Here is a 25,812-nt window from a genome sequence, read left to right as displayed (position 1 = left end):
AAAACCCAGTTTAGTAAGACGAAAGGAAGGAATCGAGATCAAGACTGTGTCCGAACAAATAAGAACGAAACAAAGCTTCTTATGGCCATACTGTTGCCGCAGGGGATTGTACAGAAACCTAAATTAGGATACTATTTCTCGCAATCACTTGTTCACTACGCCTATTTTCTATGAGCTGATGACACAAAAGAGATTTTTTTCTCGCCAGATTGAGTGGCCTGGCCGGCCTCCTGACCCTAACTTGGCAGGTTCGATTCTGGCTCAGATCGGTGGTATTTGAAGGTGCTCAAATACGCCGGCCTCTTGTAAGTAGATTTACTGGCATGCAAAAGAACTCCTGCGGGACTAAATTCCAGCACCTCAGTGTCTCCGAAAACCGTAAAAGTAGTTAGTGGGACATGAAGCCAATAACATTATTATTATTATTATTATTATTATTATTATTATTATTATTATTATATTTTCCTCCACAGCTTTATACATATCTCTGACAATGAGGTGAATAATGCACACTTCCTCCAAAAATATGAGATAAATCCAGTATTTGACCACCTGTTAGCAAAATTTTTGGAAGCTTATACCCCTGATGGCAAAATGTCAACTGATGAGAACCTCTTGCTATGGAAAGGGTGGTGGTGGTGTTGGTGATTATTGTTTTAAGAGGAATTAAAACTGGGCAACCATCCTCTATATAACACTAATCAGAGGGAAAAATGGAAGGGATCTGACACTTCGAAAAATGAAGATATCGGTCAAAGAAAGACAAGGGCCACGAAGGGCGTGAAAATGAAAGACTCCCTAGCCCTCGCAAACCTAATAGCGTCGGGGTCGGAAAAGAACAAGAGTTGACCAAGAGTGGTCGGATAGGATAGATGAAAGTGAGGAGCCTGGCACAAGTAAGTGGAAGGAGTGCCAGTACTCAGCTGAGGGCCCCGTGGTCGCCAACCCACGCTCCAAAGTTCAGAGCGCCTGAGGCCCCTTTTAGTTGCCTCTTACGACAGGCAGGGGATACCGTGGGTGTTATTCTACTGCCCCCACCCACAGGGGGATGGAAAGGGTGGCTAGGGTGAAAAGTTTACATAACAAGAAAACGATCACGTTTCGGAATGGAATTATATAAATTATGCGAAGGCGAGACAGGTTATATAACATGACCTGCTTCCGTGTGCATCATACTGAACAGCTGTAAAAGACAACACTGTGAAGACTGTAAGTATTACATATATTGTAGTGTAATATAGTCCGTTTATGTCACTTAGTAATTGTAGGGAGACTAAATAAACTTGATATCTCGAAAGCGCTAACCAACGCATAACAGAAGATTTCGTGAGTATTATAATTTATTCCATTGTACATCTTTTAAGCATATGTAAACTTCGTAAATCTACAATTTACATATACAGAAACATTTATTTCCCGGCAGAGATTGATAGTAAACTGCCTAAAATATTCAGGTGAAAGTTACTGTATAAACAAAAACCAGAGCTTTGCTATTAGGAAGAAGCAATCTCGATATCACAGTGCGAAAGCACTTAGTACGTTTTTGCACAAAGTATTGGAAAATTGAAATAATCAAATTTTTCAAGAATTAAATACATTATATTCAAGAAAATATTTCTCTTTTGGCCCTTCAATAGTTCATTTTATTCTAAGATTGTTTTGAATCAAGTAATTAAATATTTTCATCAATCAGGGAAATCGCTCCCCGCCTGAGAGTAAGATAGTGTGTACCGAGCTGCCCGCTTAAGGGGTTAATAATACAGGCTCAAATATGAAATTTATAACGTGCAAACTTTCATCTACTGAATCATTCCCCGAAAGCTGCTCATCAGTCTGGGTATCATCAAATGGCACAGTCAGAATCATCATCATGAAACAAGTAGCACAGTAATATGTTATTGTTAAGTTCAGAATTTCCTCGAAAAGATAACAATTGACACAATTTAAGGCTGCACTAGTGTTGCCAACAGTCCAAAGAGGATAAGAGGAGCAAGAGCATAGCAAGATTTAAGCTGGTTGCAAGTTATGGAGAAAAAAGTGAACGTACAGTCGAAAATACCACACAGCGAGTCCTTAAGGGTTAATAAAAAGACTAAATAAACAACAGATGGGAAATCTGCTACCTGAGTGACAGACCTAAATGCACATCAATGGTAGTGACTGTAGGATTAAAATTCACCTCACTTAAATTCAATCTAACAATTACCTTCTACCCTCAGAGGTCCTGCCTGGAGGGTCTGGAGTTGCTGAAGTACTCCTCACAACACCCGGTGTGGAACTAGCAGAACTCGCTGATGGAGCACTCAAGGGGGATTGGCTGGGCATGTAACTGCTGCTGGCAGGACTTTGCCTACACCAACAAACAAATCATCAAAAGTATTATTAATATTATTATTATTACACTCCATTCCATTATTTGGAGGTAGAACACTCCATACATTCCACAAAGATTTCAGAGAATAGAAAGTAGCAACCTCGGTAAACTATCGTAGTATTTAGCTATGACCAACATATACTGATGAGCAACTGAATTAAAGATAACTGCAGATATGGCAAAGTGGCACTGTGGCTTGGCCGGCAAAAGGACCAATTAGGTGTCGAACAAGACAGCGAAGTCATCAGACCTCATACTGGCCACGGGAGTAACAGGTGAGCACAGGATAGGTTTGATCGCAGTAAGATTGTCGGTGCCGTAAGGGCTACCCCATCTCCAAAGTTGCGCAGGCACTGGGTCTTCCATGGGCCACCCTGTCCAGTGTGTCAAGAGTACATAGATTTGGGAAAAACGCAATCGCCAAGGTCAACTGCTGTGCAGTAAATGTTGCTGAAAGGGGTCACTGTTGATTGACTTGGATAGTAAGAGGTGATAGACGGGTCACAGTGAAACAGATTACTCGCCATTACAATGCTGGGTAACAACGAAGTGTGAGCAGCCATGGCATCTAGGACCACCTCCTCGCAATGAGATACAGAAGCCACTGTCCCACTTGAGTACCACTGCTCACCACACATCACAAGCCACAAAGAATGACAAAGGTACAGAAACACCACAACTGAACTCTCAAAGCATAGAGAAAGTTTACCTGGACAAACTGAGTCATGGTACCAGTCTGTAAACACCAATGGCAGGGTACAAGTGCATCTCCAAGAACTTGAGAAAATGGATTTGTCTTGTCAATAGGGTAGAGTTCAGACCAGAAGTGATTGTATCATTATACGGGGGCTGTTTATGTGGAATGAAATGGGACCCGTGGTACATATGACAACATCCCTCACCAACGAATGATACAAGAACCTGCTGTCAGATCATGTCCACCCATTTATTCATCTCTAGCACAATGCAGAAGACCTCTATGTACAGTAAGACAATGAACGCAATGTCCAATTGCTCTCGAACTGAGGTTGATTGATTCGATGAACACTCCAGGGTCACGTTGATGCTTGCCTGGCCCCTACGGTTACCTATTGAGCACACATTGAGCTGTCGAGTGAGATTGCATTCTGCTGACCGTTACGAACAACATCTGTCATTACAGGAGGCTGTGATGTAATCATGGAACAGTATGACTTTCCATTATCTTGTAAAGTCCCTGTCACGTTGCAGTGATATTGTCATCATGGTGACTTACAACTAGCCAGGTATCTCTATATCAACTGCTCATCATTCATTAGTGTATAAGCCTTTTACAAATTAAACAGTTGATCCATAGTAATGATTCAAGCAAAGTACAAATATTAAAACAGTCATTTTTATTGCTAAGCAAATACTCTGTAAACACCATCAGGACCAAGCTAATACTTTGTAGCTGTCCCAAAAAAACATGCAATTTTGAGGATTTTCCTAAAACTTCTGCTCTGTACTTACTCAATGGATCGTACCTTATGTTACTCCATCTGAAATGCATGGTGGTGTTAATTTTCATCGCACTTCCTGCATTCAAATAGTCTGAATGGTGCACAAATATTTTTAGTTTAGTTTTGTTGATGGTAGAATGAGTTCTTGGTTCAGGGTACTTACAGGAGTTAGACAAGGCTGTAATCTTTCACCTTTGCTGTTTGTAGTTTACATGGATCATATGCTTAAAGGTATAAAATGGCAGGGAGGGATTCAGTTAGGTGGAAATGTAGTAAGCAGCCTGGCCTATGCTGACGACTTGGTCTTAATGGCAGACTGTGCCGAAAGCCTGCAGTCTAACATCTTGGAACTTGAAAATAGGTGTAATGAGTATGGTATGAAAATTAGCCTCTCGAAGACTAAATTGATGTCAGTAGGTAAAAAATCCAACAGAATTGAATGTCAGATTGGTGATACAAAGCTAGAACAGGTCGATAATTTCAAGTATTTAGGTTGTGTGTTTTCCCAGGATGGTAATATAGTAAGTGAGACTGAATCAAGGTGTAGTAAAGCTAATGCAGTGAGCTCGCAGTTGCGATCAGCAGTATTCTGTAAGAAGGAAGTCAGCTCCCAGACGAAACTATCTTTACATCGGTCTGTTTTCAGACCAACTTTGCTTTATGGGAGCGAAAGCTGGGTGGACTCAGGATATCTTATTCATAAGTTAGAAGTAACAGACATGAAAGTAGCAAGAATGATTGCTGGTACAAACAGGTGGGAACAATGGCAGGAGGGAACTCGGAATGAGGAGATAAAGGCTGATTTAGGAATGAACTCGATGGATGAAGCTGTACGCATAAACCGGCTTCGGTGGTGGGGTCATGTGAGGCGAATGGAGGAGGATAGGTTACCTAGGAGAATAATGGACTCTGTTATGGAGGGTAAGAGAAGTAGAGGGAGACCAAGACGACGATGGTTAGACTCTGTTTCTAACGATTTAATGATAAGAGGTATAGAACTAAATGAGGCCACAACACTAGTTGCAAATCGAGGATTGTGGCGACGTTTAGTAAATTCTCAGAGGCTTGCAGACTGAACGCTGAAAGGCATAACAGTCTATAATGATAATATATGTATGTATGTATGTATGTATGTTGTTTTACGTTACACCGAAGCAGATAAATCTTACGGTAACGATGAGTTAGGATAGGGAAGGAAGCAACTGCCATTAACGCCTAGCGTTACCATATGGTAACACATGTAATACATTATTAAAGCTGTTACTGTACTTTCAACAGTTGTGCTGGAGGATTGGTACCACTGCTTATCGCTCTATAAGGGAACCGCGCTTACGACAATGTAGCGCTCATTGACATGTTTGTTACAATAATAACATACAGACAGTTCAAAAATTGCTATCGCTGAATGTGCAGCACAACTGGACATCCGCTTCGAGTAAGTGCATTTTTATAAACTTATAATTATTACATGGATTATTTTTTAGTGTTATACTTATTTGTATAGTGTAATATACATTCTATGACCATAACAAATGATTTTACTCAAAACATATGGAAGTTATGGCTTCCGAATTTTCAAGTTTACCATATGGTAACGCTAGGCGTTTATACTCAGTAAAAGGTATATTTTGCTTTATTGTTTTAGGAGCGGGTTTTCACTTGCTGAAGCACTGGACATCATTTACAATGATGATATTGACTGTGATGTGTTTATTGAACCACCAATACCAAATATAGACACAGATGAGGATTCTGGAAATGAGGATGAAGGTGGATTAGCTGACAACCTGACGTCTCGTCAATTACTGGCTAACGCTGAAATAAAGTTATCCAACGAAGAAAGAATAGGTGTGGACGAAAACGAGTACAGCCCATCGGTACAGCCACCCACACTCGGGGCAGCTTCAAGTGAAATTATATCTACCCCAATATCTGAAAATGTTATCAAATGGGTCGCTGAGAGGGAAACATCCGACACGCGATGGGAGAAAGGAGCTGATTTTGACATTGAAAACCCTACTGCATTCCCCCTTCCAGATTATTCAAGATATGAACACTTGTCAGTAATTGAAATTTTTGAATTGTTTATAGACGAAGAATTCATAGAACATTTAGTGGAGGAAACCAGACGCTATGCATTATTTTTTATTTATCTGGACCCAAAGATAACAGCAGAAGAAATACGCTGCTTCATTGCCATTCTATATGTTAGTGGCTACAATAACATGCCTTCTAAAAGGCACTTCTGGGATTCGAATGATGACTTGAAGAACCTGGCAGTTTCTTGGTCAATGAGAAGAGACCCATTTCTTCAAATCTGTAGGTTTCTGCACTTTGCAGACAACTCTAGAATTGACCCTAATGATAAGGCATGGAAAATAAGGCCTATAATGGAAAAGTTAAAGAAGAGATGTATTGATAATTTCATACCCGAGGAACTATCATTTGATGAATGTATGGCGAAATATTTTGGCCGCCATGGGTGCAAACAATTCATTCGTGGTAAGCCCATTAGATTTGGATACAAGATCTGGAGCCTGAACACCAAGGACGGATATTTAGTGAATTTTGAGTTGTACCAGGGTAAAGGACCAAAATCTAATGCTGACTATGACAAGTTATTTGGTAGGGCTGCAAGTCCCCTACTTGTTCTGCTTGAGGAAGTTCCAGATGAGAAAAGAGAACTAAGCTACACCTTCTTCATGGACAATTTATTTTCTAGTGCACGACTTTTCTCATTTCTCAAGTATTGTGGCTATTCTGCCATTGGTACTGTTCGAGAAAATCGAATTCCTAAAGGATGTCCTCTGGAAAACAAGCAAATATTTTCCAAAAAAGATCGTGGGACTTATGAGACAGCATTAGAGAAGAATGATGGACTGCTTTATGTCCGGTGGATGGATAACTCCATGGTAACAATGATCTCTTCTTCATGTGGTGCACAAGAAGTCGGTCAAGTAAAGAGATACTCACAGCAGCAGAAGCGAACTGTAATGATTCCAAGGCCAAGGCTGGTCGCCAAATACAACACCTTTATGGGAGGCACTGACCAGATGGATCAGAATGTTGCCTGCTATCGCACTGGGATACGAGGCAAGAAATGGTACTGGCCTTTGTTCACATGGATGCTAGATGTGGCTGTTCAAAACAGCTGGATTTTATACAATAAAGGGAGAAAACAAAAAATTTCTCAGCTGGATTTCAAAAGAGAAATAGCTACAATCTATCTCCAGAGATACCAGAATGTACCAAAAGGAGCTGGAAGACCAGCAGTTTCACGGACCTCTCTTAGCGGCCGCATATCAGATTCTGTAAGACTTGATAAAACTGACCACCTTGTCCAGCACACAGAAGGAAAGAAGAGGAAAAGGTGCGCTAATGAAAACTGTAAATCCAGTGTGAGGACAATGTGCTTGAAGTGTGGAGTGGGATTGTGCATCGACTGTTTTGTTCCTTTTCATACTGGCTAGACCGTGTGGTTTTACAAACACAGAAAGAAGTGATGTGTGTAATATATCAAATGTGAAGTTCTAATTGTTATTGAATTTTAGTAGTATTACATTTAATAATAATCATAATGTAGAATAGTAGCCTGCTGATGATTCAGAGTGTAAATTTTTAATCAAAGTGATACCCAATATAAGTAGGTAGTAGAAGCGCCTAGCGTTGCCATATGGTAACGGCAAATATTTTCAAAACTGAGTGATGAATAACATTAAAAATTTCTTTTTCAGTGTGTTTGTGTTACTTAGAGTCAAAATAATGTAAAAAACAAATAAAAATTTAGAAAAAATAATTCAGGCGTTAATGGGTTAATGTACAATGCATAAAAATTGTAGAGAAGGATTTTAGATCAAATCTTATTCTTGATTCCATAGAAATTATGAGCTTGGATAATTCTGAAAGAATGAAAGCCCACAATAAGCAAAGATATGAAGTGTACAGCAATAAATACATCCATCCATTTTCATTATAGACCCATGCGTTTTAGCATTCAGTCCGCACACCTTTGTGAATTAAATAAATGCCTCCACAATAATCCATTCGTAACAAATTCTGCAGCCTCATTTAGTTCCACATCTTTTATCATGAAATCATTAAAAACAGAGCTATCCATTGCCGCTTTGGTGTTCCGCTACTTCTCTTATCCTCCATGGCCGAGTCCACTATTCTACTAGGCAAGGGAGCCAACCTTTGAATTGGGTTAACAGCAAAGCCAACAAGAAAGATAGGCTTTGATGCGAGATTATCAGTGATCCAGCCAGTCACCAAATAGTTTCCAATATGGCAAAGGTTCATGTTCTCTTGTGTATGTCCGTTGCTACAAGATCATATATATTTTCATATCCAAGTATCATTTCAATTACATTCGATGAGTAATTTTGTTGAGAAGAAAGTTACCTTTGCATGTGTAACATTATTTGTTTATAAATATGTGTATGTGTGAACTTACAGTGTAGGTAAATTTAGTTATCGTTCGAGCAGGATAATAAACATTTCAGAAGCATGTGCAAAATTAGGAGCTTGAAAGGTATAGTAAATGGGATACATGTTTGTTCTTTCTGATAAGGTATCTCTTAACACTCGTGTACACTTATACGTGCAATCTATATATATAAAATAAGAGTTTTGTCTGTACCTTGCTCAGAATTTAAAAAGGATGGTATTTCTGTATCTGTCGTATCCAAAGTAGCAAGGAAATGCACTTATTCATTTTCCGTAATTTCTGTCTGTCTTGTCTGTCTGTCTGTATGTATGTATGTATGTACACGCATCAAGAGAAAACGGCTAAAGAGAATTTAATGAAATTCGGTATGTAGTGTCCGGGAATAAGTCGCTACAATCTAGGCCATAAATAATCTTATTCACACTGAGAGAAATGGTAGTTTAGGGGAAGGCTTAAAATTTAAGTCTCAAATAGTTATGTTATTAGAAGCCCTATCTTAATGAAAATCGGTATGCGAAGTCGGAAAACAAGTCACTACAATCTAGGTCATAAATAGTCTTATTCATGCTGAAAGACATGGTAGTTTAGGGGAAGGCCTAAACTCAAAATTGTCAAATTTTTATTTTATTAGTGGTCCTATCTTAATGAAAATCGGTATGCAAAGTCGGGAAATAAGTCGCTACAATCTAGGCCATAAATAATTTTATTCACGCCGAGTGGAATGGTAATTTAGGGGAAGGCCTAAAATTTAATTTTCAAATATTTGTGTTATTAGTGGTCCTATCGACAGTCCGACTCGTTGGCTGAATGGTCAGCGTACTGACCTTCGGTTCAGAGGGTCCCGGGTTCGATTCCCGGCCGGGTCGGGGATTTTAATAGCTTCTGATTAATTCTTCTGGCTCGGGGACTGGGTGTTTGTGTCCGTCCCAACACTCTCCTCTTCATATTCACACAACACACTACACTACCAACCACCACAGAAACGTGCAATAGTGATTACATCCCTCCATATGGGGTTGGCGTCAGCAAGGGCATCCGGCCGTAAAACAGGGCCAAATCCACATGTGCGACGCAAATCGCACCCGCGACCCCAGAGGTGTGGGAAAAGCGGTAGGAAAAAGAAAAGAAAGAAAAGTGGTCGTATCGACAAATACTACATTGCTGAAGTTATATAGCATTAAATTTCTGATCATTTATGTCATACATTTTTACCGTACCAGCTATGATAACAGAGATATTCAAGAATTTGGATTTTTGTTGTTAAGCCCATATCAACGCCAAGCCACGAGAAAATGGGTAAACAGAATTTAATGAAAATTGGTATATAGAGTTGCGGAATAAGAAACTAGAGTCTACACTATAAATAATTTCGTAAGACGTCCTAATATCGCAGAGTCGAAAGAAAACTAAATGTGAAGGCCTACAAAACAGAAAACTCATAACACTGAACAACAATAACATTACATTGACCATTGTTTGTTGTGATGTGCTTTGTCTTCTGTTGCCAGTCATGTCCGATAGATGGTATTACTGCTGTATACAGAGTATTTTTTAAAAATTTGCTTTACGTAACACCGACACAGATAGGTATTACGGCGACGATGGGATAGGAAAGGGCTAGGAGTGAAAAGGAGGCGGTCCTGGTGTTAATTACGGTACAGCCCCAGCAATTGCCTGGTGTAAAAATGGGAGACCACAAAAAACCATCTTCAGGGTTATCGACAGTGGTTTTTGAACCCACTGCCTCCCGGATGCAAACTCACAGCTGCATGTTTCTAACCACACGGCCAACTCGCCCAGTCGTACCGGGTATAACAGCCTGCCTGAATATTGGCGGAAGTAGCTGAGGAGTTAGATAACTTTCTTCTTAAGCATGCCATTCCTCTGGTTCATAAATTTTCTGATACTACTGGTACATAACAAACTGTTTCATCATAGCATTCGAGCTATTCGATCCCTACTCTGAGGCACTGACTGGAATGAGCAGTGTGCATATTTAACGGAATGGCGGACGAGTGTTAATAGCTGCCTGCGGCTTGGTCATTCCAACTCTGGAACTTTGGATTGTTAGATTGGCACCGCAATACTGTTCGTTAAAAGTGAGAAAATGTGCGGTTTTTCATTTGATGGAGTATTTTATAAGATAACATTGCTTTTAATCGCTACATTCCTACTCACGTCTTTGTAATGACCTATGTTGACTTCAATTAAGAAAACCACAAGGCAGTCTTTCTGAGAATCCTGTAGCGAAGCACGAGTACATCAGCTAGTATGCTATAAATTCCGATGAATTACTGTTTCAGATAATGCTGAGACTGTGTGACTTATGACTTAACCTGCAATGCAGCATGCCTAGTCACTGTAGCATGAAAGGGTGGACGTCTAATTACACCCCAGGAGAAGGGGCTGTTTCTACGTTTTCTCTTCCCAAGGCTCAGTGGCTAAGAAAAATACCAACTGATTTCAGTGGCCTAAAAACCTGATTTGTCTGTATCAGACATTTTTCAGAAAGTGATATAATTACAGTTGACAAGTGCATTGTTAAAGGAATTTCCTCGTAATTTACATAAATTATGTTCAGTGGTACTTGATGAGCTCGTACAGTTTGTAATAAAAAAAAGAATACAACAATAGGTGTTAACAGTGGCATTGTAATAGATAATTTGATTAAAACATTATCTGAAATTGGTAGCAACTGAAATTGAATGCTGACACAATTAGATACCAGAGTTGGGAAGTAAATTCAGTGTCATAATAGCTTTACGAGTTCATACTGTCATGAAATTAAAATATGGGTTTCACATCTAATCTCGTAAAATAAACTACCAAAAAAAAAAGTACACCTGGAAAGTCGACATAGATTTTCATCCAACGACGATAGATGCCACCTGGAGGATAGTAGATATACCGATAATGGTTTCAACATCGTCTGCCAACAGATAGCGTAGTGACATAGCTGCCAGAGCGCCATCTGCGTGTGCCCTTTAATAGGGAATATTTACAGCCATAAGGCTAAGTGTGATGTAAATGTGTGAAGCAAACAGGCGCCATGCCACGGAGGCGCACTCGTGCTTCCTACAGCCAACTGAGCGAGATTAACAGGGAGCAGATTGTGGTCTTCCGAGTGGCGCAGGATGGTCCTTTCGGAGAATTGCCACAAGTTGGACGTGCTGCATCAGTTGTGCAACGATGCTGGTTACAATGGTCACAATGAATATTCTCACACCCGTAGACGAGGTTCTGGACGTCCACATAGCACAGATGTCTACCAAGATCGTCGTATTTTAAGGGCAGTAGTGACAGACTGTACAGCTACCGCAGTGCAGATAAGAGGGTTTGTGAGCACAGAAGTGACAACACGAACTGTTGCCAGCCAGTTACTAGCAGTGGGACCACGGGCACGCACACCTCTAGCCCGTCTTCGACTCACGCCACAGCATCGACGTGCACGGCTCGACTGGTGCAGTCAGAGCATCACTTGGAAAATGAAATGGCGGACCGTGGTCTTCAGCAATGAAAGATTCTGCCTGCACACAAGTGATGGTCGTTTGCACGTACAACGTAGACCTGGTGAGCGCTGTCTTGTACAGTGCATTTGTCCACGACATACTGGCCCCACACCAGGTCTTAAGGTCTGGGGTGTGATAAGCTACAACTCCCGTTCATCTTTGGTGTTTGTGGAGGGAATGCTGACAAGCGCTTGGCACGTGAAGAATGTTGTAAGACCCGTTCTATTGCCATTCTTGCAACAGGAAGGTGATGTGCTGTTCCAACAGGATAATGCTCGCCCACACACTGCATGTGAATCTCAATGTGCTCTGCAAGACGTGCAACAACTTCCCTGGCTATCACGATCTCCGGACTTGTCTCCCATCGAGCACATGTGGAGTATGATGGGATGACAACCGACACCTGTGAGTCGTCAACCCACAATCCTTGCAGAACTATGTGAACAGGTCGAACAGGCGTGGAATAATGTATCCGAAGACAACTGTATGATCGAACGGATGCCAGAATCAGCATCTGTATTGCCGCCCGTGGAAGATATACCACATACTAATATGGGTGTTTCAGCATGGATCGACACCTCAGTACTGCTTGAGCTATTGATCTGTAAATCTAATCATTTCATGTACTCCATATGCACTGTTTCAACAATAAATCTTGAGTGAATTGGAAAACTCTAAGAAGGTGTACTAATTTTTTTTTCCGGCAGTGTATTTCAAACTTTCTGAGTATGATTTTGGTTCTGAACTCTGCTTTGTTTCCTTTATTTTGGTGCACCTTTCTCCTGTGATATTAATGCTTTTCAGAAATGATTATTGGCCATTAATTATTTTACCATTTTCAGAAACAATCATCTATTACCTTCTCCAAACCTCTCGCTCCTCTCTAGGGACATCAACTGTAGTGCACTTTAGTCTTTAGTCATGACTTTAGTCATGGAAATATAAATGAACAGATACAGCAAAAGAAGGCGATTTCACGATGTGAGCATTCCTTCAGTAGGACCGAAGAAAGAAGTAGGACAATGAAAAACTGGGGTAAGTTGGCAAGTCATTTTTTATTTTCTCATGCAGTAACAAATGCGAAGGAAGTGTACTGTATGAAATGAATTTAATTAACCCTTTCCGGACCTTAGCGCCAGAAAGTGCCCCTCTTTTCACTTTACCTTCCAGTCCTTAGCGCCCGGCTGCATTATCTACTCAGGTCTGTGATCTAATAAGAATGTAACACTACATTTCTTATTTACTTGTATTGAATAGGTTGAACCATTTCATTTCTTATTTCAATTTAATTGTCTGCGATCTATGCGATAGTTTTGTATTGTTTTCGGCAGTAAAATGTTTATAAGGCATTTATGAACAAGCTGTATAATCTACAAGGCTTAGGAAATAAAATAAGAGCGATAATCTGTTTTGAATTTCAGCGCGCGCGCGCGGGTCAGCTGTTTCATTCGTAAACATGGCGGGATTGAGTGCTGCAAACACGGAAAGCAAGCTGAATTTAGGCGAAGAAAGTGACACAGAACCATTGAGTAGTGGAGGAAGTGAATTTTTAGTAAGTGAGGAAGATATCAATGAAGATAATTTTACTGACATCAGTTATGTAAGTGAAAAACGGATATCCAGAAATTGGACCTCATGGCGATGTGCCGACAATTCAGGTAACACAAACATTTCGTTTCGTTACTCTGAATGATTATGTGGGGGATGTTGGACCTGCCCATAATTTGGAAAGTGGATCGCAAGTAGTAGATTATTTTTTACATACATTTCTTAGATATGATACTGAAATGGGGAGAAAGTAAAATAGTTCAAGTGGGTGATGTGACAGCTTTGGTTTGGCATGACAACAGGGACATCTGTGCTGTTTCCTCAAACTGTGATAAAAACGTTACAGTTGAAGTAAAAAGGAAAACTAGGAATGGAAATGAACAAATTACTGCTCCATGCCCTTTAACAATTCACAGATACACAAAATACATGGGAGATGTAGATAGATCAGATCAAAAAGGTCGTACTATAGTTTGGGAAGGAAGAATGTGAAATGGCGGAGATATATTTTTGGATTTGCACTGAACACTGCAATATATACAATGATACTAATCAACCATCACCTTCCAGACATGGTAACACTCAAAGGAATTTTAGATTGGCTCTCTATAGACATATGGTGAATAATTTTTCATCAAGAAAGCGTCTTGGCCGCAAACGATCGTTAGCATTGACAACACTTCCCCCCAAAAATCTCCATAAAATCACCAAGATATCAGGGAAGAAGAAGGTGTGTGCATATTGCGCATCTGTTGGAAGGAAAGCAGCATCAGGAAGAGGGATTCAGACAACATGGGAATGTGACAAAAGCAGCCTATGGATCCTGGAATAGAGATACGGGTATGTTGGTATGTTTTCTAATGTTATTGAAAATTTGAATAAATTGTGGCCAGTAATTTTTATTATATTAAACTTTTTCTGAGACAATGTGCTATGCTTCAATTTTCCCTAAATAATAGGTTGAATCCTGGGGATAAACGGAGTGAAAATGTGGGCGGAAAAGGGTTAATTAATTACTTTATCTAATCAGTACTAAACCAAACCAAACCAAACCCCACGGAGCTACAGCCCTTGAAGGGCCTTGGCCTACCAAGCGACCACTGCTCAGCCCGAAGGCCTGCAGATTACGAGGTGTCGTGTTGTCAGCACAACAAATCCTCTCAGCCGTTATTCTTGGTTTTCAAGACCGGGGCCGCTATCTCACCACCAGATAGCTCCTCAATTTTAATCACGTAGGCTGAAAGGACCTCGAACCAGCCCTCAGGTCAGGGTAAAAATCCCTGACCTGGCCAGGAATCGAACCCGGGGCCTCCGGGTAGGAGTCAGGCACGCTACCCCTACACCACGGAACCGGCTTTATCTAATCAGTATACGTGTCAAATTACAAAAAAGTAAAATTTCCGATCACAAAGAATTGCACTGATTATTTGATTAAAATAAAAATGTCAGAGATACCTTTCAATCCTCAAATTAAGCTGTTTATTTCCCCTGCATTTTTCACAATGGAACCTTATTTTCACTACATGTAAAAACTCTTTTTTTTTTTTCAGTCGCTTGCAATTCGTAATATAGCCATGTAAGATGCAGAGATTATCGTTACAGTGTACGAATGCTTATAAAACAAAAATAGCTAGGTTATTCATGTGAGCAAATCCAAGTACCATTCACATAGTGCACTTTTTTGACTAAGACTGGACAGGTCACGTGATTTCGCTCACTCATGCCTGCACCTGGGCCTGTCGTTGATCTTGGAAAACAGTAGAGTTCCGAAGTATATGACCTAAAGAAATACAAAATATGCAAGCAAATATGCCCTAAAAGCTAGCTAAATATGATCTACGAAACGTAAAATATGACTTAAGCATTTTAGGGATAGGTAGCAAATATCAGAGTATTACTAACATTAAACATGCCAAAAAGTGATTAGCGATAAAACAGCAGATTAATTTAATCATGTAAACAGACAGAGTTACAGTAGGTACATTAAATCCTTATACATTCATTATCATAGCCTGAAGGTGCAGTTCTCACGAAGATCCCTGTTTTGTTTTTGGTATCTGACAGCATAAGTTCATACAGAATCTCTTTCTCAGAATCATGTCTTCTAAATATGTTACCTATATGTTTCAGGAAAAGAAAGAAAAATACATCTACTACAGTATTCTGAAATCCTGTGTACAAAACTCAACGAAGCAGATAACATGTAGCGGCCTACCTTGTTAAAAACAACGCCTCAATTTAAACAAAAATGCTCAAAATATAATCAAATATGACCTTATATCACTGGGTATAACGTGGAACCCACACCCAGGGTTACGGGTGAAGACCTTAACAGCATCTTAGGCAGAGAAGGAGACCTTCGGAATGGCCAAGATGGTGGCTGAGGCAATCCATCCTCTCTGGGGAAAATTAGAAGAGGAAACCACTGTCTTGTGGAGAAGAGCGATCCAATGGACAAATGCAGCCTAGCTCTTTGTCGAGTGGGATGCTTCCTCCAGTATCACCCTGCCTTCCCATTATATTTCATCATTTCATGTCTAATTTCATCCATTCCTGCTGCTTGATGACAATGGAGTTTATTAACCATCTTTTCCACTTCCTCAAGCATAATTTCACCATCATTTTCCTCCTCCCCATGAGCTTGGCTGTTCGCAACACCACCAGGAAGATTTCCTTTTACGTTGAGAAGATGTTCAAAATATTCCCTCCACCTCTCCAGTGATTCCCTGGGATCTAATAGGAGTTCACCTGAATTTCTCAAAACACTGTGCATTTCCCTTTACCCCCCCTTCCTAAAATCCTTTATTACTGTCCAGAAAGGTTTGCCTGCTGCTTGACCTAGCCTTTCCAGGTTATTACCAAAATCTTCCCTTGACTTCTTTTGGATTCAACAACTATTTGTTTTCCTCTGTTTCTTTCATCTACGTATAAATCACTGTCTGCCTCAGCGCTTGTTTGGAGCCATTTCAGATAAGCCTTCTTTTTACGTTTACAAGCTACTCTCACTTCATCATTCCACCAAGATGTTCGTCTTTTTCCATCTTTACACATACTTGTTCCTTGGCATTCCCTTGCTGTTTCTACTACAGCATCCCTGTATGCCACCCATTCTCTTTCTATATCCTGAACCTGCCTACTGTTTACTGTTCGAAACTTCTCACCAATCATATCCATGTACTTCTGTCTAATTTCCTCATCCTGGAGATTTTCTACCCTTATTCATTTGCAGACAGATTTCACTTTCTCTACCCTAGGCCTAGAGATACTTAGTTCACTACAGATCAGATAGTGGTCTGTATCATCGAAAAATCCCCGGAAAACTTGCACAGATTTCCTGAATTCGAAGTCGGTTAAGACATATGAGGATTGGGGCAAAAGTCATGGCAACTATTTTTTTTTTCTTGTAGATATGTGAACGGATCACAAACGTATGTATCATGTGTAGAAGGTCCGCAGGCATAGTGTGTACGCAGAACAACAGATGGCTCTATGATAGCTGGTAGTAGCGCAGCGAAGACTGTGAAATCAGTCAGTTGGTGAGTGTCGTGCGAGATGGAAGTAACCCGTGTTGAGCAGCGCGCTTACATCAAAATAGCTGTTCTCCGAGGGAGAAATGCGATAGAATGTCACAGTGAATTAGTGGAAGCCCTTGGGAATAATGCCCTACCATACCATACAGTAGCATGGTGGGTAGGAAAGTTTCAGTAAGGACGTGTGTCAACAAGTGATGAGCAACGTTCGGGACGACCAGTCAGTGTGTGGACCGATGTGGCACGTGCCGTCATCGAGCAGCTCCTGGATGAAGACAGACGGTGTACGCTACTGGAATTAGAGAGGGCAAGTGGCATCGAGAAACGCACTGTCCACAGGATATTGCAAAATGAGCTGCAACTGCGCAAAATTGCATCGCGGTGAGTACCGCATGCACTGATTGAAGTTCAAAGGTGGGTGTGCTATGCAATATGCTCCAACCACCTTGCACGCTGGCAACAGGATGGCGATCAATTCTTGTCACAAATAATCGCCATCGATGAATTTTGGGCCGGGGCATACGAACCAGAACTGAAACGTCAGTCCGTGAAGTGGCGACATGCTGGATCACCCAGGAGGCAGAAGGTCCACCAGAATCCTTCCCCAGTCAAATTGATGCTGATCGTCACATATGACGTCAGGGGTGTCATTGTTTGCCAGTTTGTTCCACATGGCAGAACAGTGACCGCACAGTACTACAGGGACTTCCTGGTGCGACAGGTACGACGAAGCGTTCGGGAGAAACGTCTGGATCTTGTGGACAGTGCAATAATCCTGCACAACAATGCAAAATACATAAAGCAGAATGTGTAGGGCAGCTACTGCGATGTTGGGGATGGGAAGAATTGGAGCACCCACCGTACTCTCCCGACATTTCGCCCTGTGACTTTGATCTCATTCGAAAAATCAAGGAACCACTACGTGGTAGGCGGTTTGCAACACAAGAGAACATTGCTAATGCTGTGCGCCAACAGGTGACCCGACTCACACATGGTGCGGCAAATGCTGAGACAGATGATATTCAGCGCCTCCCACATCACTGACAACGTGTTGTGTCAGTAGCAGGGGACTACTTTAAGGGTATTTAGGCCCAGGTTTGTCATGTCAACTTGATGTGTACTGTGTTGTCATTCTCTTGCACCAGGAAGGCCATATTGCCCTGTATAATAAATTAGTGTGTTACGATATTTCAGTGCAATTCATAGTCCACACATGTAGTTAACACCTTGTCCTTTCGTCTGTATATGTCACATTTTTCTACCGGACTGGTATCTTCAAGAAAAAAAAAATATGCCATGACTTTTGCAGAACCCTCATAGTCTATTATGGATCTGGTACCCCTAGCCTCCCATGTGTAGCGGTGAATAGCTTTATGCTTGAAGAATGTGTTCGTAACAGCTAAACCCATACTAGCACAGATGTCCAGCAAACGCTTCTTATTTCCATTAGCTTCCATATCTTCCCCACATTTACCAATCGCCCTTTTGTATCATTCAGTTCTACTTCCAACTCTCGCATTGAAATCACCCATTAGCACTATTCTATTCTTGCTGTTGACCTGACCCTGACCACGATGTCACTCAATGCTTTATAAAACTTGTCAACTTCATCCTAATCTGCACCCTCTCATGGTGAATACACTGAGACAATTCTTGTCCTAATTCCTCCAACTACCAAATGTACTCACATCATTCACTCATTTATGTGCCTAACAGATACTATGTTGCGTGCAATGGTATTTCTGATAAACAGCTGTACCCCATGCTCTGCCCTTCCCTTTCTAACACCGTCAAGTACACTTAATAATCTCCTATCTGTTCCTCGTTATCTCCCCTTACCCGAATATCACGCACTCCTAGCACATCCAGATGCATCCTCTTTGCTGACTCAGCCAGTTCTACTTTCTTTCTTCCATAAGCCCCATTAATACTGATAGCTCTCCATCAAATTCCATTTCGTTCGCCAAGTTGTTTCCAAGGAGTCCCTCGCCTGTCAAATGGGAGTGGGACTCCGTTACTCCAATAGGTCCAAGGCTTGCTTAAAATGTTCGAGCTCTGTAAATTCATGAAGCAGGATGTTACCCTACTTACACATAGTCCAAGTGAGGAGCTCTCCTCTAACGGGTTATGGACCACCGGTGGATTGTATAGTCCTACTCGCCTGAGCACAAGGAGGGCCACGACTCAGAATATGTCCGAGATGCCCACTCCCATTCCATAGCAACTGGTATCCCAACTCTCAGGACCACTTACTCGGCCACTCAGCCAATGCCCATGGTTCACAAACTAGGACATGACTACAGTAACCCATACCATGAGCCACTTCCTTATCTTGCAGAATAAGCAGAGTAATAAAATTGAAAAGAATAAATCAAGAAAAATCAAGGCATCAGAGAAGAAGGATCGATAGTACACGACGATAGGGTCTTCAGAAGGTGATGGCAAAGTATTCTGTTAAACTTTATAACGAGGATGACTGCTCGGAGGAAGAAGATAAGACAGTAGAAATAACAGATGGAGAAAACGAAGAGAACCCCATAACATGGTTGGAACTAGAAAGGGCAGTGAACACAATGACCAAAGGTAAAGCAAGAGGAAAAGACGAATTCAATGCTGATATGATTAAGGCAGCAGGAAGCAATGGACTACGGTGGTTATACTGAGCCCTCAATGCCATATGGAAGGATGAAAGGCTACCTGAAGATTGGCAACGAGGAAGCATTGTACCATTGTTCAAAAAAGGAACTGAGGGATATACTGTATTTACGCTAATAATCCCCACACCCTAATTTTAGGAAGGCTCATTTTGAAAAGAAAAAAAAAAATAATAATTAAATGAACTAAAATACCTTTCATCGAAAGAGTAACGTAGTCATAAACATTTCATATCACTCTGCGAGGTCCACATAGTCTTCATGAAATATGAACATGTAAATTTACGGATATAGCTGCTTTGGCTGAGATGCCAAAAATACATTATCACTGCTATGAAACATATATGCCATGAAAATTAGTAGGTTTACTTATGGGACAGATATTTAATTAGTCTGAAATCGCAATAAGCTTGATTCCCTGTAGATTGGAAGATTCGTTGTCTCTTGCATCACTAGAATCCTTTCCTAAATAACTTACAAATTCGTCACACTTGTAGTCTAAAACACTTTTCACACGCGGTCCCCTTTTACTCAGATAGTAACATGACCAGTGGTGGATAAATCTTTTCGTGCAATGTAAACACTTGAAAAATACACACCAGAGAAATCGGATGTTACTTTTGCGATCCAGTAAAACCTCGTTAATTTGAAGTCTTAGGAACGCATTTCGGATTTCGAATTAACTGCCAACTTGTAATTAAGAAAACTAGGTGAGGCTGGAAATTGTTGCCAAACTTGATGCAAATAAAACTCACACCCCAATTTTGACGGTAACAGAAACACAGTTAGAGGAAGAACAATATGGCTTTAGACCGAATAGATCAACAACGGACTTGACATTTACAGTGCGAACGATTATGGAAAAACATCTGGAAAGGAACAAGGAAATCATCTTCGTGTTTTTGGACTTGGAAATTTTTTTATGATACAGTTAAGAGAAAACATGTATGGGAATGCCTACTGAAAGGAAGGTACCAAAATCATTAATTAACAAGGTAAAAATGTTGTATCATGAGAGTAAAAGCAGTGTACAAGTGGGGAGTGGTGACTCTGAAACATTTTATACAAAAAAAGGTCTCAAGCAAGGAAGTGCACTGTCACCATTATTGTTTATTACATTGATGGATGAAATAAAACCTGTAAAACAGAGTTTCAGTAGCGATGAAGTGAATGCTTTGGTATTTGCAGATGATGTGGTAATTTGAGGAAAGGGAGAAAAGAAAGTACAAAGGAGACTGGACATTTGGAATGAAAATCTGAAGGAGTTTGGAATGGTAATTAGTAAAAAGAAAACTGTAGTCATGCACTGTGGAAAAGAGAAAAAGAGAAGCCAAGCGAACAAAGACGGAGAATGGTTAGAGAATGTAGAACAGTTTACATATCTGGGTAGCATTATTAATGGAAGTAATGAAATCAGCCCTGACATCAGACTAAGTAAAGGTACAACATTATATCATCAAGTCAGAGAGCTTTAATGGAATGACAAAGTACCCAAGAGAACATTATATAAACAGTATTTCATACCAATCATAACATAGGACTAGAAACGCTGGTAACTAATATGAGACAAGATAGTAAGATCCAAGGAGTAGAAATGAAATTTTTAAGAACATTGGTTAAAAAGACAAGAAGAAATAAAGTTAAAAATATTAAAGTCAGAGAAGAGCTAAATATAGAACCGTTAGTACAGAACATACAGAAAGCAAGACTGAGATGATTTGGAAATGTAAAAAGAATTGGAAAGGAACGGGTAGCAAGAAGATTGGAAAGAAGTTAAGGGAAAGAAACCAGTTGGAAGACCTAGAAGAAGGTGGATGGATATGATTTGGAAGGACATTAGAGAAACTGGATTGGATGTTGTGGAAGTAATGGAGCAGGAAAAGTGGAAGGATGGAAAGGAGTGGAGGAGGCTTGTTAACCACACCTAGACGACTGGAGAGGGACATTGATGATGATGATGATCACTAAAATGAGCAAAATATGACCAAAGCAATAAAAATGGCCAAAATATGCATTCAAATGCAACATAAAATTGGTCTGACTCATTGGCTGAATGCTCAGCGTACTGGCCTTCGGTTCGGAGGGTCCCGGGTTTGATTCCCGGCCGGGTCAGGGATTTTAATTGCCTCTGATTAATTCCTCTGGCCCGGGGACTAGGTGTTTGTGTTTGTCCCAACACTTTCCTCATCATATTCACACAACAAACTACAGTACCATCCACCACAGAAACACGCAATAGTGATTGCATCCCTCCATATAAAGTTGGCATCAGGAAGGGCATCCAGCTGTAAAACAGGGCCTAATCCACATGTGCGACACAGTCCTTGCCCGCGACCCCACAGGTGTGGGAAAAGCAGTAGAAGAAGAAGAAGAAGAAGAAGAAGAAGAAGAAGAAGAAGAAGAAGAAGAATGCAATATAAAATTGCTTTAAATGGGGTCAGGGATCCATCATTAACAGATATTTTTCAGATTTCAGGTAAAACAGCCTCAGGAAAATAATATGAATTTTCCTTATCATCCAAACCTTAGTTATCAGTGATTCCACTATTGACTTGCACCCCCCCCCCCCCCCCCCCCCAAGAAATCTTTGAGATATATCCAAAGCATGCTCCTTCCCTCTTGACAATGACACACCCTTTGCCATTCCCAACAGCAACCTATTCTGAAGTATATCATATTCATATCCTATCCTTGTCGCTGCAACCATGTTTGTCTCTCCTCTGTTGAGCATTTCAAGTCACATATTCCTTAAAATTCAGTCCGTCCATCACAGAACCCCGATACTTCTTCGTCGGTCTTCCCTGGAAGTTTTCCTTCCTTCTCCAAAAACCGTAAAAAGTAGTTAGTGGGATGTAAAGCAAATAACAATATTATTAGTTTTCCCTCCAAAATGGTTGTGAGGAATTTGTTATGACGTAGTGTGTGGCCAAAGAATTTGGTTTTCCTCTTTTCCACCGTGGTGATCAACTCCCTTGATTTATCTACTTCCTTACGGAACCTTTCGTTGGGCTTTTTCTCTGCCTAGCTTATTTTCAGCATCCTCTTCCAGTGCATCCAGGCGTTTTATACCCTGTTTTGCTAAGACCCTTGTTTCGCAGCCATACAACAAAACACTTTAAACAAACATTTTGAGAAATTCTTCCCTAATTTTAATGTTTATATTCTTGCATGTCAGAAGCTGTTTATTGTTAGTAAAGCATGTTTAGCTTGGACACTTCACCTCCTCCTTTTCGGTGGTGTATCCTGTGTCCTGCGTGATAATTAGACCTTGGAATTTTAGGTGCTAAAAATTTGATTTTAGGTGCCTAAAATAAGCTTTCAAATGTGAAAAAACAAGTTCTAGAAATATATTTTAGGCAGCTTTAATTTTACATATTTTAACAGACATTTATATATTAAAATACCATTCTTATTTTTCAAAATTGATAATTTCAGGAGGAATATAAAAACTTTCACTCATCTTTTTGCTACAAACATCACAGAATATAGCTTACCATCCAATCTGAAGTGGGGAAACTAATGTAAACTTTGAATTAATGACTACTTGGAAGCTGACACTTTTTTTTTTTTTCACCAAATCAATTGAAACTCGTGACACAGACTACAGGCATGAACAGTACTGTGGGAGGTCCTTAAGGACTTCCAGTGTATATGGTTAGCAGCTTCACAATTTTAAGATTTTGTTTGAAAAGTATTTCAAGAATTTATTGTTCAAGATAACGGCAAATATTTTAGTTTCTTGGAATAAATTAAAAAAGCAATTTAAATCGATTTAGAGATAAAAATAGAAATTATAGAGATACAGGCAAATGTAGGTTCTAACTTTGATTCAGGCATTTGTAGGCAGTATAGGACAGTACATACCCATCACCACTTTTCTCTGCTGATAGACTGCCAACAATGCAGTTAAACACATACCACTCCAAGGCATCAGTCGATTCATCTACTATAATCCAAATGTGATCCTTACCAATTTCTTTTTTTTTTCCTTTCTGGATGTTCCAAAATGAATTTACATTAATAATGCTTGAGAATAAAAATGTTAACTAACCCAGTTCCCTATGGTTGGCAGATTTGTGAAGTAAAAATGATATAGCCGATGTTCTAAAAATATTTTTACGATATAATGGAAATCATTTTTACTTTATATTCATAAATGACTAAATATTCTTTTTAAAAAGCATAGGATGGGAGAGGCGGTTTTGGTGGCAGCAGCGATAACTATGCTACTGGTTATTGGGGGCGTGGAATTAAATCCCGGCCCGAATACTAGTGGCAACATCAGCTGGGATGATGCCGAAGTGATCAAGAAGGTGGTGAAGGAGGTAGTGAAAGGAGCCTGCCCATTTGATCAGATTAAAGACATGATACAAGACCAATTTAAGGAGTTTGAAAATATGAGGAAATAGATAAAAGAAAAAATGGAAGAATCAATGACCAAGGTGGGAAGCAATGAGAAAGAAATTGTGATACCAAGAGAGAAAGTAAAAAATTTGGAAAAGGTGGTTGTGAAACTGAAGAAAGAAGCAGAAACCAGCAGTAAGGAACGTATGAAGAAATGCATATTTATATAGGGTGTGCAGGAAGAAGCGAGAGAAAACAAAGTGGACATAATCTACAAAATGATGGACGTTATTCAGAATAAAATAAAAATTAATTTTAGTGAAGTTGACATCAATGACGTGGAAAGGGTAGGTAAAGTGAATGTCACAGACCAATTCAAGTGAAGCAGTTATCTACCTTGATGGCGGACATAGTGCTAAGAAATGTGAGAAATTTACAAGGTGAAAAAATTTGGATTAAAAGAGACATGGGAAGAGAAGGGAGTGAGAATTTGAAAATCTTAAAAAGACATTTCATGAGAGTCAAACATCAAGGACTGAGGGCGCACATAAGGGGCCAACAGCTGGTGGTATTCAATGGTAGATGGGTACGAGTTTGGCCAGTGACTAAGATGCAAGTAATGGAAGAGAAGCTCAAGAAGGAAGAAGACATGGTGACAAGACAAGATAGAAGGCAGGTCGCAGATCGAGCGGTGGGACGAGATGAGGTAAGATTCGAGCTCAGTGCAAGGGTCAGTGGCCAGTGCAGTGTGGGAACAGAAAAGAGTATTTTTTACAACTTGTTTTACGTCGGTAGGTCTTATGGCTACGATGGAAAAGGGCTAGGAGTGGGAAGGAAGTGGCCATGGCCTTAATTAAGGTACAGCCCCGGCATTTGCCTGGTGTGAAAATGGGAAACCACGGAAAACCAGCTTCAAGGCTGCCGACAGTGGGGTTCGAGCCCATTATCTCCCGGATGCAAGCTCACAGCTGCACACCCCTAACCATACGGCTAACTCGTCCGGTAAAAAAAAAAGAGAGGATTGAGGAGGTGGTGCTGAAGGGAGATTCTCAAGAAACGGCAAGTAAAGAGTGCAGTGTTCATGTGCATAACAAAGGTGAAGGTTCGATGGTCGAAATGAAAAGAAGAGAAGCTATGAACAAAGGGAGAAGTCTGAGTTTAAGAGACGTGTGGGGTAAGAAAAATAAGCGTACGGAGGAAAAGGAGAGCAAAGAGCGCCCCAAAATGGCAAGAAAAGAGGGGATAGAAGGAGAGAGGGCCATAGTAACGAGAAGAAAAAATAAGGAAGGAAATGGAGGACGGGAGGGCAAGTTCTAACTAGATTGGAAGATAGGGTTTGTAAATATTGAAATTTTGTTAAGTAAATTAGGTATAATTAGGTAGTAGTGGAAAGCTTTGATATTGTGGCACTCACAGAGACGTGGTTAGAAATAGGAAAGAACATAGGGGGGGAGGTTGTAGTTAAGTATAAGTTTAGGAGAAAAGAGCGCAATCAGAAGAGAACGCCGGGGGTTGGGGGGATAGCAGTGTTAATAAAGGAAGAGATTAGTGAACTAATAGAGGATATTGAGAACGAGTTGGAAGAAGTAGTCTGGCTTAGGTTTAACATGGGGAGGAAGAAAAGGAAAATAAAGAAGGTAGGCTTGGCTTATACCTTAGCTCCTTATACGCTAATGATAAAGTTTTTGAGACTTATTATTGGAAACTAGGATAAGTGGGAAATTTGAAGAAGATGGAATGTTGCTATTTGCTGACTGGAATGCTAGGATAGATGAGAAGTGCCCATGTTCAGCAAAGAGGATGAGATGAAAATGAGGGGAGGAGGACAAGTGAAGACAAAGAAAGAAACAGTTACGGAGCAAAACTCTTAGAATTGTGTGCAGCAGGAAAATTCTACATTCTGAATGGTTGGTGGGATAGGGATC

At 40.4% G+C, this 25,812-nt stretch overlaps 1 protein-coding gene across 10 annotated transcripts in view; it reads right to left on the bottom strand.

Moving 5' to 3' along the window:
- Positions 1-25,812, bottom strand: part of Alh (Alhambra) — a 338,473-nt gene that overhangs the window by 72,857 nt on the left and 239,804 nt on the right. For all 10 annotated transcript variants that reach the window (XM_067150502.2, XM_067150503.2, XM_067150504.2 and 7 more), the window contains one exon: positions 2,207-2,350. In XM_067150502.2, the coding sequence (XP_067006603.2) occupies positions 2,207-2,350 (144 nt within the window). The remainder of the gene's footprint in view (positions 1-2,206; positions 2,351-25,812) is intronic.

The sequence above is a fragment of the Anabrus simplex genome, chromosome 6 (assembly GCF_040414725.1).
Source record: "Anabrus simplex isolate iqAnaSimp1 chromosome 6, ASM4041472v1, whole genome shotgun sequence".
NCBI classification, from domain to species: domain Eukaryota; kingdom Metazoa; phylum Arthropoda; class Insecta; order Orthoptera; family Tettigoniidae; genus Anabrus; species Anabrus simplex.
This window is presented reverse-complemented; position numbering and strand designations above follow the sequence as displayed.